The 18,233-nt window shown below is 39.3% G+C and overlaps 6 protein-coding genes across 7 annotated transcripts; 3 read left to right on the forward strand and 3 right to left on the reverse strand.

The window, feature by feature from the left end:
- Positions 1 to 23: 23 nt before the first annotated feature.
- On the reverse strand, positions 24 to 5,773 carry LOC18017709 (polyribonucleotide nucleotidyltransferase 2, mitochondrial). The gene is made up of 16 exons (XM_006399907.2): positions 5,374 to 5,773; positions 4,906 to 5,061; positions 4,649 to 4,819; positions 4,435 to 4,560; positions 4,198 to 4,359; positions 4,008 to 4,127; positions 3,495 to 3,632; positions 3,133 to 3,295; positions 2,749 to 2,874; positions 2,540 to 2,670; positions 2,051 to 2,270; positions 1,880 to 1,963; positions 1,584 to 1,663; positions 1,361 to 1,504; positions 525 to 1,226; positions 24 to 422 (listed from the first exon to the last, which is right to left on the reverse strand). The coding sequence occupies exons 1-16, from the start codon at positions 5,692 to 5,694 to the stop codon at positions 312 to 314; spliced, it is 2,955 nt and encodes a 984-aa protein (XP_006399970.1). The 5' UTR covers positions 5,695 to 5,773; the 3' UTR covers positions 24 to 311.
- A 243-nt stretch (positions 5,774 to 6,016) lies between these two features.
- Positions 6,017 to 9,605, reverse strand: LOC18017710 (isocitrate dehydrogenase [NADP], chloroplastic/mitochondrial). The gene is made up of 15 exons (XM_006399908.2): positions 9,153 to 9,605; positions 8,925 to 8,968; positions 8,735 to 8,844; positions 8,483 to 8,520; positions 8,310 to 8,387; positions 8,111 to 8,164; positions 7,924 to 8,025; positions 7,738 to 7,826; positions 7,536 to 7,639; positions 7,386 to 7,454; positions 7,169 to 7,284; positions 7,039 to 7,073; positions 6,818 to 6,960; positions 6,517 to 6,639; positions 6,017 to 6,270 (listed from the first exon to the last, which is right to left on the reverse strand). Exons 1-15 carry the CDS (start codon positions 9,562 to 9,564, stop codon positions 6,192 to 6,194), a joined length of 1,596 nt encoding a protein of 531 aa, XP_006399971.2. The 5' UTR covers positions 9,565 to 9,605; the 3' UTR covers positions 6,017 to 6,191.
- Positions 9,606 to 9,698: 93 nt separating this feature from the next.
- Positions 9,699 to 11,680, forward strand: LOC18017711 (tRNA (adenine(58)-N(1))-methyltransferase catalytic subunit TRMT61A). Its single transcript, XM_006399909.2, has 4 exons — positions 9,699 to 9,768; positions 10,198 to 10,691; positions 10,795 to 11,039; positions 11,272 to 11,680. Exons 2-4 carry the CDS (start codon positions 10,243 to 10,245, stop codon positions 11,532 to 11,534), a joined length of 957 nt encoding a protein of 318 aa, XP_006399972.1. The 5' UTR covers positions 9,699 to 9,768; positions 10,198 to 10,242; the 3' UTR covers positions 11,535 to 11,680.
- Positions 11,681 to 11,996: 316 nt separating this feature from the next.
- Positions 11,997 to 12,251, forward strand: LOC18017712. The gene has a single exon (XM_006399910.2). The coding sequence runs from the start codon at positions 11,997 to 11,999 to the stop codon at positions 12,240 to 12,242; it is 246 nt and encodes an 81-aa protein (XP_006399973.1). The 3' UTR covers positions 12,243 to 12,251.
- Positions 12,252 to 13,081: 830 nt separating this feature from the next.
- On the forward strand, positions 13,082 to 17,030 carry LOC18017713 (DEAD-box ATP-dependent RNA helicase 46). Of its 2 annotated transcripts, XM_024156909.1 has the most exons (10): positions 13,091 to 13,217; positions 13,355 to 13,502; positions 13,599 to 13,905; positions 14,049 to 14,174; positions 14,313 to 14,381; positions 15,039 to 15,308; positions 15,398 to 15,748; positions 15,833 to 16,110; positions 16,204 to 16,599; positions 16,692 to 17,030. In XM_024156909.1, exons 3-10 carry the CDS (start codon positions 13,609 to 13,611, stop codon positions 16,813 to 16,815), a joined length of 1,911 nt encoding a protein of 636 aa, XP_024012677.1. In that variant the 5' UTR covers positions 13,091 to 13,217; positions 13,355 to 13,502; positions 13,599 to 13,608; the 3' UTR covers positions 16,816 to 17,030. The 2 variants fall into 2 exon arrangements, with proteins under 2 accessions (XP_024012675.1, XP_024012677.1); XM_024156907.1 differs by lacking the exon at positions 13,355 to 13,502 and having other exon boundaries at positions 13,082 to 13,217.
- A 605-nt stretch (positions 17,031 to 17,635) lies between these two features.
- Positions 17,636 to 18,204, reverse strand: LOC112086769 (the record flags this gene model as incomplete). The annotated part of the gene is given in 3 exon segments (XM_024156491.1): positions 17,636 to 17,764; positions 18,078 to 18,164; positions 18,166 to 18,204. Coding segments are annotated over 3 exon segments (255 nt in total), but the record flags the coding sequence as incomplete, so codon positions are not given.
- Between the last annotated feature and the right edge of the window lie 29 nt (positions 18,205 to 18,233).

The raw sequence follows: 18,233 nt of genomic DNA on the forward strand, positions 1-18,233 counted from the left end.
TATTTTTAGCTTTAGCTTCATAGTTTCGTACTTTTGTATTTTTGCATAAATGGGACAAAGAGTATGAAACTCACGTTACGCACCTATCATAACTTCCTAACTCATCATCATACGTCACCATAACGGTTTATCAATTAAGAGAAACAAACGGCACGCCAAAATCACCGGGTATTACAACTAAACCGAACCAAGGCCAACTATATTTTTCACGCGCCACTCACTTCTTCACGCGCTTTCCTTCTCCTTCTTTCTTCTGTAGTACTCTCCTCAACGTATCAAAAACTTCTCAAGAGAAAAGATAGCTTACCATATTAAACCTCCTCGTCGTCAACCAAAGCCATCACAGGGATTCCTTTTGAAGTAAAACTTGTACATTTCACCTTCAATGCGTCTCCAATATCAAACTCTGTCTCTTCATCGCCCTGTACTCGTGTATAGTAGTAGTAGTAAGCAAACGATACGATAATGTAAGTATTCAAGTATATGGGAGAAGGGAGTCAAAAGTGGAAGGTCTAAAAAAATACCTCGAATTTGTACATCCCGCGGATTCCACCACCTAAATCAAGAACCAATCCACGGGTTCGAACCTGGTGGACTTTGGCCATCATTTCTGTTCCTATTTTCAGTGTCCGGGGACTAATCGATGCACTCTCTTCACTTTCGTTCTCTGCTTGTTTCTCCTTCCTAGAAGATTTCTTAGTTTTTGAAGATGATACTAGGTCAGCAGAAGTGGATTCGAATTTCTCGTCTTGCTTCAGTGTCTCGCCACAGATAGCCAGAGTTTCTTCTGGAGCAGTGGATTCGAGCACCACCTTTTCCTTCTGCATCGCAGTCTGTTTAGAGGCAGTAGATTTGAGTTTCCGGTCTGGTTTCTGTGTCGTAGCACGTTTGGGTTTGGTGTTCTTGTCCACAGGAGAAGATTTCTCTGCCTCATCACATTCCACAGCAGTACGGATGACAACTGCAGGAACTGCTAATTTAGATTTCTGAGGTGTCTCTACAACACTGGGCATGCTTGCAACTGTCTCTCCAACACTAGACGTTTCTATGGACACTGTAGACGACTCTTCCACCACCGTGTTTTTTTCAGGATTACATACTGGTTTCCGTTCGGGTTTGGGTAACAGTGCTTTGAGTGATAATTTAATGTTACCGCGGACATCAGTGTCAATGCACATCATAGTAATGTACTTGCCAATATGTAATACATCTGAAACCTTGGAGACCTGGAAGGTTGCATAAGATAATAGTAGGTTAAAACTAAAAATTGACTAGAATAATGAAAAGATATAAAAAAACTCTGAGACTGTCAATCTTCAAGAAGAACACAGAGAAAACCATACTTTATGGGAAAGCTTACCGGTTCATGAGATAACTCAGACATATGTAATAGGCCTTGTTGGCCACCATTGAACTCAACAAATGCGCCGTACTCTTTTATAGAGGTCACCGTGCCTTTATACACACCACCAACAACTATTTCACGACCAATGATGAAGTCAACCTAAGGACAATATTTAAATCAAATCTCTGCAACATCCTCTGTTAAATTCAATTACAAGCTGAGTTGACTGATAGGATACCTTTTCTTGAGCCTTTTCCATCACAGCCTGATTCTTGGCAACAATAGTTAATGTTCCATCATCAATAGACAATCTTGCACCTAAATAACAGAAACTTATTTATCAGAAGAAAAGCTTTAAATCAAACTATATAAAACCAAGTGGATATCATTCATAAGCTTATAAATTTCATTTCAAAAGAGTACTTTCTTTATAGCATCTGTCACTTTAACTTCAAAATGAAATCTTTAATTCCATATCGTTAGAAGGTCAAACGAAAGAAAGTTTGACGGTTAAAGTCCAAGTCAAGAAATTACCTGTTTCCTCTTCAATTTTCCTCTTGAGGGCACCCATAGGTCCGATCAAGCTACGAAGTGCATCATTGGTGTACTTCAAAGTTGCTGCAAGACTAACATAATTTCAGTTTGAACAAGGGAAGTTTTATTACCTAAAGTTAGCAAAAAAAAAAAAACAAGTGGGAAAGTAACCTAGACGAGGGGAATAAGCCCCATCTTGGTCTCGTGGGGAATTAATGTCTCTCTCCATGTGGTCAAGAATCTGAAGGCGGGCTTCACGTGCATTTTCTAATGATTCACAAACAATATCTAACGGTATTCCAGCTGGCTTGATATCCAATTGAATTGCTGTCACACCATTTCGTGTGCCGGCAATCTTGAAATCCATATCTCCGAGATGGTCTTCCAAACCCTGTGAAAGCAATGTAATCCATTCAGCAACTTAATAATACTTATGGGTCTGGAGACAAATGTTAAATGATCAATAAGAAGCACGCAAGGAAATGCTAAAGTAAGAATAGTTCTTAGGACTGGATGTGATACATTCGCCTATCATTAAAATACTAACCTGCTTCACAGATCAATCACACAATAAACAAGAGGAAAGAAAAAGCAGCATGAGCTCAACGTCGGTTACTATACGGTAGTCTTTAATCACAGAAGAAACATGAAGAAACCCACCAATATATCGGTTACTATACGGTAATCTTTAATTTCTCCACTTGATGGATCAACGTCAGTGACAAGACCAACGGAGACACCTGCAACATGAGCTCTAAGAGGAATTCCGGCATCCATCAAAGCCATACTACCTGAGACACATATCTTTTCATTATGAACTTAAGACGTTGCAAGAAACAAAAAAACTTGTGGGTGAATGAGGTAATCACCTCCACAAACGCTTGCCATAGACGTGGAGCCATCTGAGGACATCACTTCTGAATTTATACGAACAGTATAAGGAAAAGCCTCTTCAGGGGGCAAGACAGCTAGCAATGCCTTCTCAGCAAGTGTTCCTACAAAAATATTAAAAAGAATCAAGCACAGAAAATTGATTTTAGATAACAGAAAAACACCAACATGTCTAAAACATAAACTCTAAAAACGAGACCACAGAGATGCACCGATTGTTCCATTATAAGCTATAAAGAAAGTTGATATCCCCGACCAGATAAAGAAAATCAATGGTACAATGTACATCAGCAATACTTTTTTTGGAAAAAGTTACCAAGGATTATGACACGCAATGTGAGAAAAGAAACCACAAGATATACCATGACCAACTTCACGCCTGTTAAGGCCTCCTCGTTTTCCGACTTCATTTGTACAATACGGAGGAAAGCTGTAGTGAAGCATAAATCTCTTTTTCGGGGGGCCAACAACAGAATCCAGGCTTTGTGCATCTCCTGGGGCTCCAAGTGTGACAGTACAAAGCACCTTTAACACATGTACGAAACATATTAAAGGACTTCTCAAATGCATTGAAATATTTAGCTTGTCTCCTACACTTCTGGTATACCACTTTTGAAGCGACCAAAAAGGTGAAACTAAGCTTCGTAAGAGCAAAGCAACTCATTTATGAGTCATGGTATAAAAATTATACCATACACTCTGCAACTGAAGTTTCAGCACGAACCTGTGTATCTCCACGTGAGAAAAGTGCTGACCCATGCAATCCAGGTAGGTAATGCGATTCGCAATAGATGGGCCTAACTTCATCAAGATGTCTCCCGTCGACTCGAAATCCATCTGATATCATCCTTGAACGGACTACCTGACATTTCAGTTTAAGGGACAAAGTAGTAAGACAGCGAACAAAAGGACAAATGCAAAAGCCCATTACACATTACTTGTGACTTTTTATGCCATCGCTGAAAGTCTAAGATCAACAAGTCTTAATGCATCTCAAAGTGAAAAAGAGCATCTCAACTATCAACGAAACGACAATCTATTTCCAAAAAACATAGCAGATGCTGGTTTCTATAGGACAGAGAAGTGATTTGATATGCAATTCCATAATGAAACATATCTAATATAATGATTCAAGTACTAAGTTCTATGTCACGTTTCCAGAACAGGATGAGCCAAAAAAAAAGAAAAGCAAAGGTGAACAAGAGCATATTTCCAAATGTTAATTTACAAAGGTTACCTTCTTTCTCACTGTATCAACAGCCTTTGGAAGGATGCTCAAGCTTTCTTGATCGCCCTCTTCTTCAAATACTTTTTTCACATCTTTTCCAATGTTATCTAGAGCCTCTCCACGTTCAAACTGTATGCATAATATTATTAGGCCAAGTGAAATTCATATTTTTTTAGGCAGAAAAAAAGTCAGCACGCACCTTGCCGTATGAAGGATCAGTAAAGACGGATTCAATACGCGTTGCAGCCAAGTCAGTCACTTTTTCTAAAGTTTTCTCAGAAAGCATGGACAATTTGTACTCCTTCTTTTGTTTCCCAGCTTTTTCAGCCAATCTTATTTGGGGATCGATGTACTTAACAGCCTGTGTACACAAAGAAATTAGACTATATCAAATATTACATTGCACTAGAAAATCCAATAAAGTTGTCAAACACACCTCTGGATGAGCTAGCCTCAGAGCCGCTGCTAGATCTTTCTCTGAGATTTCACGGGCTTGAACATCAATCATCATAGTCTTGTCCCTTGTGCAAGCGTATATCAAATTGAGATCACTTGAGCTAAGCTACAGTTTGACCACACAAAAAACTACAACAAATGAGAAGGAAGCTACGACTTATAAATTTTGTGGTGTTATATATACAGCCTTTTACCTCATCCATAGTTGGATTGACAACAATTTGGCCACCTATCCTTCCTAATCGAATGACTCCAATGGGCCCTCCCCATGGAACATCCGATAGCATGAGCGCAGCCGATGATGCGTTAGCTGCCAGTATATCTGGATCTTGCTTGCCATCTGACGATAGTACACTTGCCATTATCTGCACATGACAACATTTGCAGATAAAGATACCAAAAAATACTTCTACATAGATATATTTCCTAGCGAATTGGAAAAAATTCATACCTGAACCTCATGGTAAAACCCTGAAGGAAACAACGGTCTAATTGGCCTATCAATGAGCCGGCCACATAACAGCTCCCGCTCTTTTGGTGCACCTTCTCTTCGCATATACGAATTTGGAATCAAGCCTTGCGCGTATTGCTTCTCTTGATAGTCAACCTGAGAGTATATCACAAACGAGTTTCCAACAAGTATTTCATAAACATCAGTTTAAACAAAACACCATATCTGAGTGAACCCATTACAGTAGAAAGCTATAGAAATGAAAAGACAATCTCTTGTGGGAAGATCACAGATTCCTCAGAGAATTCTACAAATACTTACAACATAAAGGTACCAAACATTTCTATACCATTTCTAATTCCTCATAGATCATAGATTAGTTCAAATGATTCCACATATACATACAACCACAATAGCTTCAAAAAATCGGAAACGAAATGGAAATGGTGAAAAGAATTCGTAACATACGGTGAGAGGCAAGAAATCCCGAGGCTCGTTGGTCTTAGCACAAGTAACGGTAGAGAGAACTTTGGTCTGGTCCATGCCGAGCACAACGGAACCATTGGCAAAGCGGGCGATTTTCCCCGTCTCGAGAGTGACGACGCGAGATCCGACTTCGAATTCCTCTTTAAAAGATTCCAAAATTTTGGTTCCTGCGGTGGCCGGCAAGCCTGGATCAGACGGCGCGAAGCCCAGGCGGCCGGAGCAGATGGTGCGAAAGCCCAAAGCACGCCATGCGAGGAAATTCGGAAGAGAAGTTGACCTAGCTCGACTCACAATCGATGACATTACACATACACAGAGAGCGATGCGGAGGAGAGGGAGAACGGAAAGTGCTTAAGCGAAGGTTTAACGCACCGGTGAGACTGAGCCGACAACGACAACAAAAAACCAAAACAAAAGAGAAGGGTTTTAGCGATCCCGGTCCGGTACGATTCTGTTACAATCTTCGCAACAATTAAACCGGCGCCTATGATCTCTTTTAGTGACGAAGGTGATTTGTTCTTCGAATATGCCGTTAGTTTAATTATCAAAGGTCCAAATTCTTATTCTTTCTTATAATTCTAACCCTGGGAAATTCAATTTTTGTATGTATAAAATGAAATACATGTTTGATAAGAACGATTAAATATATATTGCACTCGATTCTTAAAAACAAAAAACAAAATCGTGTTTTTCCAAAGAGTCTCATCGACCCGCCAATATTATTTTGTGTGGTTTAATATGAAATTATGGCGCGCTTTATTTTTGTATTGTTCGCGGAAATTGTCAGACAACAGTAGACACTAATTGAGCTGTGACCGGAGATTGGAGGCTACTGAATCAATGAACTCTTCAGTGTTCAAGTACGAATCCCTACTCACCCTGCAGTCAAAAGTATCAAACCATCAGGAACAAAAAATCTGACCAGTAACGCAAGCTTAATTTGAAGACTTTCCAGCAAATTCTTCAGCTTTTCCGGTTCAGTTTTGATTCAAGTTCATTATGGGTTCCAGTTCGGGTTGATTGGTTTGATTAATCAAGAAATTTTAAGCTCTTTCGTATTTCATGCAAACGACCAGATTGTAATGGAAAGGCTGCTTCTAGTGAGCAAAAGGAAATGATACTTACTTGGGACCGTGTACTAAAAGGGCAAGATCCTTGGTCATTTTCCCTGTCTCAACAGTGTTTACACACGACGACTCGAGCTTCTTGACGAAATCCAGCAATTTTTCGTTCTTATCGAGTTTCGCCCTAGAGAAGCAAAAAGGGAAGAGTCCATCAAAATGATGACCAAGAGAAAGTAGATTACATGTCACAAGAACGTGCAAGTGGATAGGAAAATGCATTAAGAAACGCAGAACTCTGTTAGGTCATCTTGCTATAATCCCAAAGCAGACAATAAAAGCAATGCGTGAAATAAGCTAGAGACCTGTGTTCTAAGCCTCGTGTCCATGCAAATATAGAGGCGATGCTGTTTGTACTGGTTTCTTGACCCTTTTGATGCAGTCGGAAATGCCGAGTTACGGTTCCATGAGCCGCCTCCGACTCCAGTGTTTTCCCATCAGAGGACAACTGAACAAAAACATATTATGTAAAAGACTTTAATTTGCAAAGAAAACTAACTATTGGCTTTTGGTTTACGATACAAACCAAAACGGAGGTCATGAGGCCTAACGAGCCAAACCCTACATTAGAAGAAGTAAACAAGAAGTGTTACGTATGCTATTGGCTTAATCAATACACAAATAACATTTCAAGAATTGGGGTTTTGAATTTATACCTTGGGCAAGAAGATCGCTTTGAACATCACCGTCGTAATTTTTGCAAGCCCAGACATATCCACCTTCACTTTTTACTGCGTAAGCCACCATGTCATCGATTAACCGATGTTCATACCTAAAACAACAATGCCACTTACATGTTACCTTTACCAAGTATGAAAAGAAAGAGGAAGCATAAAGCATATTTTAAGTAGATATGAGAAAATATATATTAACCATATTGAGTGCTCTTCAAACTTTTGCTTCCAATTCGTCTCATAAACTTCTTGAAATATATCCTTGAACCTGTATTGTTCCACCAAAATTTAGAGCAGCTCACTTACGCAAAATCGGAACTTGAAAATCTCTAAGAAAATAAAAACAAACCTGCCATCATATTTCTTGAGAATTGTGTTCTTGGTGCTCAAGTAGAGTGGCCATTTCTTAGCAAGTGCCATCGCCATAGATGACTCAGCAAAAGCTCGAATTGACTGGCATGTCACAAACCACAGCACGGTTATTACAAAATAAAACAATCTTCACAATTTAGAGTGAAGAACACTAAAACCAGTTAATGAAAGGGACAAACCTCATCTACGTTATACATAGCAAGAGCCACACCTGGTCCTTTGAAATCATGTACATCTAGTTCCACAGGTGAATTCCCATCTTCTGGGACTATTTATTTTGACAATGAAATATATACACTTACAATCTGCAATACATGATTGAAGAATCTCTATTATTTGATAAAATCTAGTTAGTATGACCTTACCAAAAACCATTTTCAACTTTCCTGGCCCTTTAATTACTGTATCAGTGGCACGATACTGGTCACCAAAGGCATGCCTACCAATACATATAGGTTTACTCCAACCTGTAAAGGCAAAGAGATTGGAGTCCTCATGTGGTATTTAAATACAGATCGGAACACACATTGATAACAAGGCAAGATAATTTACCAGGAACAAGCCGAGGGATATTGCTGCACATGATAGGTTCACGGAAAACAGTTCCTAGAAAATATTGAACATCATGTTAAATAAAATTGAAAACGTCCAAAGAACCTGCAAACTAATGAATAAAAAGTTGCAAAGCAATTTAACTAAGAAATATCTATTCTGAAAACATGCTCTGTTCTCCGGTAAAATAGAAACGGACCATCTAAAATGTTTCTGATTGTTCCATTAGGACTCCTCCACATCGATTTGAGTCCAAACTCCTTCACTCTACCCTCATCTGCAAAAAAAAAATATCATAGGGAAGATAAAAAATGCTCCCTCTGAAGCGAACAAGGCAGCATGTTGTATTGCAAATGAGAGGACATCACAAACCAGGAGTTATAGTGGCACATTTGATAGCAACGTTGTACCTGCAGACAATAAAGGTTTAAGCACTAAATCAGCTTAATTTCACAATAGAGAAAGAGTAATATCGAATTTAGGCCACAAAAAAGGCAATGATATGTTGGTAAAAGAGTCTGCTAAACTAACTTTTTGAATTCAGGCCATAAAATGTTACAAATTCCCAAAACAGTACCAAAAGAATCTAAAACAAAGAAATTACAAAGAATCAGTAGCACTTACTTAAGTGCTGCTTCTGCACTTTCAACAGTAACTTTGTCATCAGTAGCATCGCGATTCAGAATTCCCAAGTCGAAGTATTTAATGTCCAAATCCAGATAAGGAAAAATAAGCTGCAAAAAAAAAAACAACGTGTGAGCTCTGTAAGAAATAATATCAAATGGTGTGGACTTGATGATAATCACATCCTTACTTTATCCTTTATCATACTCCATATCACCCTCGTCATTTCATCGCCTGAATTTCCACAACATTTAAACTAATTAAGTCATTCTCCGTTAGCAAGGAACATAAGCAAATGAAACTGTAGATATCATCCCAGCTACTAAGCTAATCTATAATACTAGGTACTGATAAATTTATACACAACCAGCTGAAATTTAGTGGGTCAAAAGAACAATAGCTGAGCGAAGAATCTCACCATCCATTTCAACGATGGGGTTCTGAACCTGAATTCTATCAGAACCGCCGGAAGAGGCAAAGCATCGAACAGATGAAGCGCGATGAAACTGAACCGGAAAAGAGACGCGATTCCTCGAAGCGCCACCAGAGAACGTACCGGAACTGAGGAATCCCGGAGACTTCCATGAATTCCGAGGAGAAACGAACGAAGGCGATAAACCAGCAGAGGAAGAAGTAGACGAAGATAACATGGTGACGCCGGCACGGTACATCAAGCCGCCGCGTGTGAGCTTATTCAGCATCCGAGGCTCCGCTCTCTTTCTTTCAACTTCGATCACTGAATACGAAAGCTTCGGTAAGTTTTTTTGCTCAAGCGTGCCCAGAACTTCAAAGACGATTCCGGCAAAAAGAGAAAGAAAAGAGAACCGCATAGATTATTTCAGTGAGCCCAAATTAAAACGAACTATAGGCCCATACAAGTTATAAACCCAGACCGGACCGGCTCCAATATCCAGTTTTGATTTGAAAAAGGAAAGCGAAAACCCTACAAAAATATTTCTCTAGCCAGGTCAGATTTGTTCTCACAAATCCATTGTCAGCTCAAGTTCTAAGCTTTCTCTGCTTGATTTTCCTTGGTGAGTATTTCTATGTCGTTTTCGCTATCGTTGTGTTATTTTTTCTGCTTCCTTACGTATTAAAGCTGTCGCTTTGTCTGGTTATTGTGTTTGTTTCCTGTTTATATATTTTTTTGGAACAAGTTCCAGTTTATATTTACCCCTTGTGTCAGAAATTTCTGCTCTTTGTTGAAATTTGGGGTTTTTGGAACGTGAATTGGACTTTTTTTTTACGGCTCATTCCTATGCTTAGAGTCGACTAACTGCTGAAGCTAGTTTTCTTCTTTGATCTTAATGTTTCTCTTCTATCTAACTGATTAATTATCAATGTGGTTTACTTTTTAATTTTGCGTAGCTTTGGATTGATAATTAGATTAGATTTTTGAGAATCCATTGTTTAGAAAAAGTGTGTTGTTGTTTTGTAATTAACCTGAGACTTTGAATTTTCAGAAAAGAAGCTGTGTCGCATTCTACAAGTGATTTCCAAATCTCAAGATGTTACCAACCGAGTCAAAGAAAGCCGTGTCTTTCAAAAGATATATTGAAGATGGCGACTTAGTTATCGTTTACGAAAGACACGATGTTATGAAACCAGTTGTAGTAAGCGAAGGCGATGTGCTTCAGAACCGTTTTGGAGTGTATAAACACTCGGATTGGATCGGGAAGCCGTTAGGGACGAAAGTTTTCAGCAACAAGGGTAAATTTGTATACCTGTTGGCTCCCACTCCCGAGCTATGGACACTGGTTTTAAGCCACAGGACTCAGATTCTTTACATTGCGGATATCAGCTTTGTGGTAATGTATCTTGAAGTTGTGCCTGGCTGTATAGTTCTTGAGTCAGGCACGGGAAGTGGTTCGCTTTCGACTTCATTTGCTCGAGCTGTGGCTCCAACTGGACATGTGTATTCATTTGATTTTCACGAGCAACGTGCTGCCTCTGCAAGGTAGAAACTTGCGCAATGTTTAGCTGTATCCTCGCTGTGATTTTTTCTTATTAAAGTTCTGTTCTTTATGCATCTTTTCTTTTACATTAATACTTTGCAACAGGGAAGATTTTGAGAAGACGGGTATCAGCAATTTAGTGACCGTCGAGGTTAGGGACATTCAAGGACAAGGGTTCCCTGAGAAGCTATCAGGCTTGGCTGATTCAGTGTTTCTAGACCTTCCACAGCCTTGGCTCGCGGTTCCTTCTGCAGCAAAGATGTTAAAGGAGGATGGAGTCCTCTGCTCTTTCTCACCTTGCATCGAGCAAGTACAACGGACTTGTGAAGTCCTCAGATCAGATTTCATAGGTAAGTTTATCCGAATAGATTACACTTAAGTTCCCATCTCTGGTCTACTCTTTTTCCTGATATATATCATCGACATTCAATCAATAGTCACACATCTTTTGGGTTGCTTTGATAACTAGTTCGACATTCTTTTGCCTTGGAAAGTCATAAGCATATACTAACTTGGTTTCTTGCGAGTTTCAATCAATCTGATACAGGGTTTTTTTTGCGTGTGATGTGTTGAGTTTTGCAGAAATAAGGACGTTCGAGGTGCTTCTCAGAACATACGAAGTGAAGGAAGTGAAAGTGGATACTGGGAATATGATTGGTGAGAGTCACGACGATTACAATGGAGGATTGAGACCTTGCAAAAGAAAACACCGTTCAAAAGAAGACGGCGCCGTTTCACTTGACAGCTCTTCAAATGCTACTTCAGTCGTTATGGCTAGGCCCTGTAGCGAGGCGAGAGGTCACACCGGCTACTTAACGTTCGCGAGACTCCAATGTCTGTCTTAGTTTAATTTGTCCAACTAAACACCAGCTTCTTTTTTCCATAAAAAGTCGGATATTTAATGTCAAGTTATCATACGTTAGATACGTCACAATTGTTGTGGTTTTTGATTATTGTAATACAAATATTGAAATTTCAATTTGTTACTGATAAAACCAAAATTTCACTTTTTCATTTTTTAAAAAAATATAAATATTAGCTTCTAGATGTACAGATACGTATAAAGCGAATCATATTTCCATATTTAAATAGAGTTCTAACAAAAGGAAAAGGGAATATATAGAAACGCGTTTCCTTTTCTTGAAGAGAGATGGAGACGGTGTAGAACGCAAAGCACAACCTATAAATACCTCAACTTCTGTTTGCTAACTCTGCTTCTTCGAATACCAGACTTTCCAGGATCAAATCCAATCCGATTTCTTCTTCCTCCTCCTTCGTCTTCTTTTCCCTTTTCCCATCAGGAACAAATGTGTCCGTTGAGGTTCGTACTAGTGTTTTTCTCAGTTGCACTCGCCGGATATTTCGCGTGGATGACGGCGAATTCTTCGCCGGAACTTAACTCAGACGACTCACCGGTGGAAGCCAAGGATAAAGATAAACAAGGACTTAATCTCAAAAGCAAGATGGAGAATGGGTTGTGGATGTTCGTTGATATGGCTAGCGGAAGATACCTTTGGAGGAATCTCATGGTGGTGAATGAGAAAACTCAATGAATAGCATAGAAGATTTTCGTCTCTTTGGCCTCATGTTCATGATTCACCAGTTGTTCGTGTTTCTCGTATCCCTTGGATTTTGTAATATAAGTAATTGATTGGTTATATTTAAAAAGATGTATTTTAGTTAATTATTAATCCTCAATCGTTAATGGATTGTTTAAAGTTGAGAACATACAATAGGTTTCTCATTCTCTAACACTTGGCACAAACCAACGAGTAGTAAAGTAAAATCAGTTAAAGAAGCTTTCCTTATAGCAATTGTATACACACAAAGATTAGCTTGTCTCTTTAAAAGTAAAAACAAAAGATCCTTGAAACTTATTCTTCTTGTACCAAGGACTTTAACTCGTGTGTGATTGTAATCGAGGCATTTAAATTGGATATTTCAACGCTTGCAATAGAATTTTTGAATTACTCCCAAATATGTTCTTTTCAAATCCAAGATTATCCAAGCATGAGATAACCCCACTTCTTAACAAGATTGAAAGTCCTTGATAAACTTTTGCTCCGTACCAAAATTATTCCTATTTCATCAATAAAGTAACCATCCAATACCCATAACAGTTTTTTCAGACTCTACATGCCAAAAAAAACATCAATATTGCATTCACGACCAGACCAATTAATAAGGAGAAGCTGAGGTTGTTTTGTTTCCTTTGTTGCTTTCAAATCCATTCGTTAGCATCGTCACTTGATTAATTGATCAATACCCGTTTTGTTCCTTCAAACAAAAGTTAATAAAGTAGCTAATTATACGGGCCTATTATTAGGTTCAACCAAGATAATATTAAGCCCGCTAAGATATTTTTTCTTAAAAAGGTAAATTAGTTGTTGGAGAACCAACAGGCACGCATTTGTTCTCTTCTCTACGCCTTCGTAGATTTCTAGAGTCTAGAGAGTGAGAGTATATCAAAGGTCTGTGATTTTTCATTGGCTAATCTGCAACATACTCTCTCTCGACAGTGAAATCCAGTAAGTGTTTTCGGAACTTGCTTTGTAGATTCTTTTTTTTTCGTCGTGTTGAATCCCGATATCTCTCACTGGGTCCGATTTTTTTGTAACATTTTCGGGTAGTTGGGGATTTTAACTGCATTTTATCGTTTTCGCAGTTTCTGGCGCAGATTGTCTCTGTTTGTCCTTGTTTCGTTGTCTGGTCGAATCTGTTCTTCTGCATGTTAGGGTTTTCGTTCGAGTTGTCTCCGAATCTGTGGTGCTATTCCATTTACTGTCTAAAAAGTTCATTGTCGTGTTGTTAGGGTTTGTTTATTTTTCTTTCCTTTTCTGATAGTGATGTGAGTTGCAAAGTTACATTTTAACTGAAGCTAAAATCGCTTTGATATGTTCGTCTTCCAGGACTTTGGTGATGGCTGCTACTGCTACTGCTCCTACAATACGTTACGCACCTGAGGATCCAAATCTCCCTAAGCCATGGAAAGGTCTTGTGGATAGTAGAACTGGGTATTTGTACTTTTGGAACCCAGAGACCAATGTTACCCAGTACGAGAGACCAGCTTGTTCAGCTCCTCCGGTTAGCTCTCCGGTTCGAAGTCAGCAAGCTTCTTCTGGATACTCCCGTGTCTGCAGTCCTGTAAAGGAGGAGGAAGAGTACAGCAGGGGCAGTGACGGACCTAAGTCTGACTCTGGATCAAGGTTTACTGAGGTACTAACCTATGTAATACCAGTGATTCATGGTGCTTGTCGTTAGTTTTCTACCGTTTATGCTCTATAAATTTTCATAACCACCAATTAATATTATCCTTCTTTGTCTCCCTGTAACTTAAAATTGTCTTTCATTTGGGACAGGCAAGCAGAAGTGGACCAATGAATGCTGCATCTGGTGGATCATCTGCCAGAGGGCCTCCTTCTTCAGCTGCTGGAAACGAATTGTCTCCAGAGGCCTATTGCCGCCGTCATGAAATTACTGTCACTGTTAAGTATTTATGTCTCTCTCTTGGAAATCTTTATTTTTGTGTCTCCTCCGAGGTGGTTCACAGATATAGTCGCATGCCTAAACCAGTGATTTCTATATCCTACTGACCCTTGTATTTTATTTTTCATTTTCGCTAGGGAGGCCAAGTACCACCACCGTTAATGTCTTTTGAAGCCACTGGTTTCCCCCCGGAGCTTCTGCGGGAGGTATGAAATCATCTTTCTTACTATGTCACATCAGGGTTTTCAATCAAAACACTGTTTTCGGTTTGGGGAAGGGAGCTATTTTGTCTAAAGTTCCAGATTATATCTGCTATTATAACCGTTTCTATTTTCTTTTTGGGGAGAGGGGGGAGGGACGGAGTTCTATTCCATACTGCTCTGCTACTGAGCTAGACTATTTCGAGTTTTTTTGGTTTGATTTAGTGATTTATGGAGCCAGCCATAATTTTCTTATGAGAGATTTAGATTATAGCAATTACTGGCGGGTCTACACTTAGTAGAGTCACAATTTTATGCCATGTGCACTATCTTTTGTCCCAGGTGCGATATTTGCTCTTGGAGGAGCTAATGTCGTACGCTGTGCCACTTCTTTGGGGTCCTTGCAAATTATTTGGAGTGCCCTTTTTGGTGGACCAAATTTTTGGTAAGGGCTTTCAGATTCACCCAAAGCTCGTGGCAGAACCTTTTGATTGTGATTATTTTGGGTTTAGACAGAAGTAGATTTGTCCTCCTGCTGCAGGTTTCAATAGCTATATTTTGTTACCTGCAAATGGGAGGATGATGCTTCTTCTGGCTCCATAAGCCGTAAAGAACCTTTGTGTTCCTCTTCTCATAAGGCATCTTGTGTTTTTGTTTTCGTAGGTATACAGTGCAGGATTCTCAGGTCCAACTCCAATCCAAGCTCAGTCATGGCCAATTGCGATGCAAAACAGAGACATAGTTGCCATCGCTAAAACAGGCTCTGGAAAAACTCTTGGTTACTTGATTCCAGGCTTTATGCATCTCCAGCGTGTCCGCAATGATTCACGAATGGGGCCAACGATCTTGGTACTGTCACCTACTAGGGAGTTGGCCACACAAATCCAAGCTGAAGCTGTGAAATTTGGGAAGTCATCAAGAATTTCGTGTGCCGTAAGTCAAACTCCTTGAATCTATAACAACACTGAACTTGCTACTTGAGAAGTGTCTTATTGAGTCTTTTCCCCGATGTTTCTTTGTAGTGTTTGTATGGTGGAGCACCAAAGGGTCCTCAGCTGAAGGAAATCGAGAGAGGTGTAGATATTATTGTTGCCACTCCCGGGCGTTTGAATGATATCCTTGAAATGAGGAGAATCACTCTACATCAAGTATCTTATCTTGTGCTAGACGAGGCAGACAGGATGCTGGACATGGGGTTCGAGCCTCAGATCAGGAAAATTGTGAATGAGGTTCCCACTAAGCGTCAGACCCTCATGTACACGGCGACATGGCCAAAAGAGGTCAGGAGAATCGCAGATGATCTGCTTAACAACCCTGCCCAGGTCAACATTGGTAACGTCGACGAGCTTGTGGCCAACAAGTCCATTACTCAGGTTTGGATTCGAATCGACTTCAATACTTATCCTTGCTTTGATACTGTTAAAACACACAATTGTCATTTGGTTATTGTGATACAGACTATTGAAGTGATAGCACCGATGGAGAAACAAAGAAGGCTAGAGCAGATACTGCGGTCTCAGGAACCAGGTTCCAAGATTATAATTTTCTGCTCGACGAAAAGGATGTGTGATACTCTCGCAAGGAACCTGACCCGCACGTTTGGAGCCGCTGCTATTCATGGAGACAAGTCTCAGGCAGAGAGAGACGATGTACTGAGTCAATTTAGAAGTGGCAGGACTCCTGTTCTTGTTGCAACCGATGTAGCTGCTCGTGGACTTGATGTTAAGGACGTCAGGTAATGAATACTTGAATCCTAGTTCGAAAATATTTGGATTCATAAGAAAGTTGGAAAGAAATGATACTAATGGAGAATCGTGGTGATTCACAGGGTGGTGGTGAACTATGATTTCCCAAATGGAGTGGAGGATTATGTCCATAGAATCGGAAGAACCGGAAGAGCTGGAGCAACCGGTTTAGCTTACACCTTCTTCGGGGACCAGGATGCAAAACATGCTTCAGATCTGATCAAGATCTTGGAAGGTGCAAACCAGAAAGTCCCTTCACAGGTCCGCGAGATGGCTACACGCGGTGGTAGTGGGATGAACAAATTCCGCCGCTGGGGTACACCTTCTGGTGGTGGCGGCCGTGGAGGAGGTGGTGGCTATGGTGACTCTGGTTATGGTGGTCGTGGTGACTCTGGTTATGGTGGTCGTGGTGGTTCGGGCTACGGTGGTCGTGGTGGTGATTCTGGCGGTAGAGGAAGCTGGTCTTCTTCGCGTGACAGGTAAATGAAAATATAATTGGGATCTCAGAACTTCTTTAATTTTTTGCCTTCTCTTCATATAAACTTAAAACCGGTTTTGGTGTTTGAAACAGTGGTGGCTCGGGATGGGGAAGAGAGAGAAGCCGTAGTCCTGAGAGGTTCAACAGAGGTCCACCGTCGACTTCTTCACCGCCGCGCAGCTTTCACGAGACTATGATGATGATGAAACAGAGGTAAACTAACTTATTGGTTTTTTGGCCAGATCGGGGTTTTATATATATAGTTTATATTAATGAACCCCTTTCGGTTAAATTATTCATTTTGCGATGGTGTGTGGAGCGAAGCCGCTTATGTACTTTGAACATCACACACCTCAAGAAGAGAATTAGGATGTTTTGTTCTGTGGAGATAAACCTATTTTGTTTATATTATTAAATCAAAAAGACTCGTTATTATGTTATCTTACTTTATTTGGTTTATTGATTCCATACATTAGTGAAATCTATCTAATCACTTTAGTAGTCTATTTAATTGGAATGCCTTGCGAATCTGTTTTGTATAATTGTATGCTTGAAATTAGATTAAAAAAAACGGTCGAAGGTTGTTGTTTCGAAACCCAGAGATAGCTTTTATTTCTTCTTCAAATCAAAACTATATACTTTTTCTAACTGAACCCAGAGATTACTGGACGAAAATAGTCCAGAATAGGCTATAAACAAGGCCACTAGCTTGATCGCTTTCTAAAAAATTAGACGAATATTCATCCATCATACAAAGACCACATAAAAATACCCTGGCCTAGTTCGCAGATTTCTATTTTTACTACTTACCAATTTTCGAGAAAATGGAAGCATGAGGATAAAATGAGCTTTACCTATACACTAGCGATTAAATAAAGTAGAACAAATGGAGTATAGCTTTTAGAGTTTAGAGTTTAGAGTTTTTGCTGAATCATTTGAAATTTCAAGATTGATCACAACCTAAATTTTGAATATAATATTATATCGCTTAGTCTTGTCTATAATATTTGTGTTTAAAAATAATAATTAGCATAAATTTATAAAAGAGTACGGCGGTAGGCCTGGGCATATTATCCGAACCCGAATAATTTATCCGAACCCGACCTGAAAAAGAGAAACCGAACCCGAATCGAAATTGATAAAATATCCGAACGGTTTTTAAATTTCTAAATTCAAAAAACCGAAACCGAACCAAACCGAACCGAAAATCCAAATGGATATCCGAAATATCCGAAATACAATTATATACCCAAAATACTAACTACAATTAGATTTAATAACCTAAAATTACAATTATAAATCCAAAATATGAATTATTTTTATTCTGAAAATGATGAAAAATCCAAAATAATTTAAACATACTAAGTTTTTAGTTATATTTTTAAAATTTTGCCAAATTTTATTTGAATTTAACTAATTTTATTTAAATTTAATTATTTTTATTTAATTTTATTATTTTTTGGATATCTGAACCCGAACCGAACCCGATCGAATATAACCGAACCCGAACCAAAATTCCAAAAATATCCGAATGGGTTTTAATCTAAAAACCGAAAATCCAAAAAACCGAATTATCCGAACCGAATCCGAATGGATATCCGAACGTCCAGGCCGAGCGGAGACATTGGTGAGAAA

This window comes from Eutrema salsugineum, unplaced genomic scaffold (assembly GCF_000478725.1).
Source record: "Eutrema salsugineum unplaced genomic scaffold, Eutsalg1_0 scaffold_2, whole genome shotgun sequence".
Lineage (NCBI taxonomy): Eukaryota > Viridiplantae > Streptophyta > Magnoliopsida > Brassicales > Brassicaceae > Eutrema > Eutrema salsugineum.

Bases quoted from the DNA above. Each gene is read 5' to 3' on its own strand.
- LOC18017709 (XM_006399907.2), bottom strand. From the start codon at position 5,694: ATGTCATCGATTGTGAGTCGAGCTAGGTCAACTTCTCTTCCGAATTTC. The intron at 4,820-4,905 runs GTATGAATTTTT...TGTCATGTGCAG, and splicing joins GGTTTTACCATGAGGTTCAG to ATAATGGCAAGTGTACTATC. The intron at 423-524 runs GTATTTTTTTAG...ACACGAGTACAG, and splicing joins GCGGGATGTACAAATTCGAG to GGCGATGAAGAGACAGAGTT.
- LOC18017710 (XM_006399908.2), bottom strand. From the start codon at position 9,564: ATGCGGTTCTCTTTTCTTTCTCTTTTTGCCGGAATCGTCTTTGAAGTT. The intron at 8,845-8,924 runs GTAAGGATGTGA...TTTTTTTTGCAG, and splicing joins GGAGTATGATAAAGGATAAA to CTTATTTTTCCTTATCTGGA. The intron at 6,961-7,038 runs GTTTGTATCGTA...GTTTTTGTTCAG, and splicing joins GCCTCATGACCTCCGTTTTG to TTGTCCTCTGATGGGAAAAC.
- LOC18017712 (XM_006399910.2), top strand. From the start codon at position 11,997: ATGTGTCCGTTGAGGTTCGTACTAGTGTTTTTCTCAGTTGCACTCGCC.
- LOC18017711 (XM_006399909.2), top strand. From the start codon at position 10,243: ATGTTACCAACCGAGTCAAAGAAAGCCGTGTCTTTCAAAAGATATATT. The intron at 10,692-10,794 runs GTAGAAACTTGC...ACTTTGCAACAG, and splicing joins CAACGTGCTGCCTCTGCAAG to GGAAGATTTTGAGAAGACGG. The intron at 11,040-11,271 runs GTAAGTTTATCC...TGAGTTTTGCAG, and splicing joins CCTCAGATCAGATTTCATAG to AAATAAGGACGTTCGAGGTG.
- LOC18017713 (XM_024156907.1), top strand. From the start codon at position 13,609: ATGGCTGCTACTGCTACTGCTCCTACAATACGTTACGCACCTGAGGAT. The intron at 14,382-15,038 runs GTATGAAATCAT...TTGTTTTCGTAG, and splicing joins CCCCGGAGCTTCTGCGGGAG to GTATACAGTGCAGGATTCTC. The intron at 15,749-15,832 runs GTTTGGATTCGA...ATTGTGATACAG, and splicing joins CCAACAAGTCCATTACTCAG to ACTATTGAAGTGATAGCACC.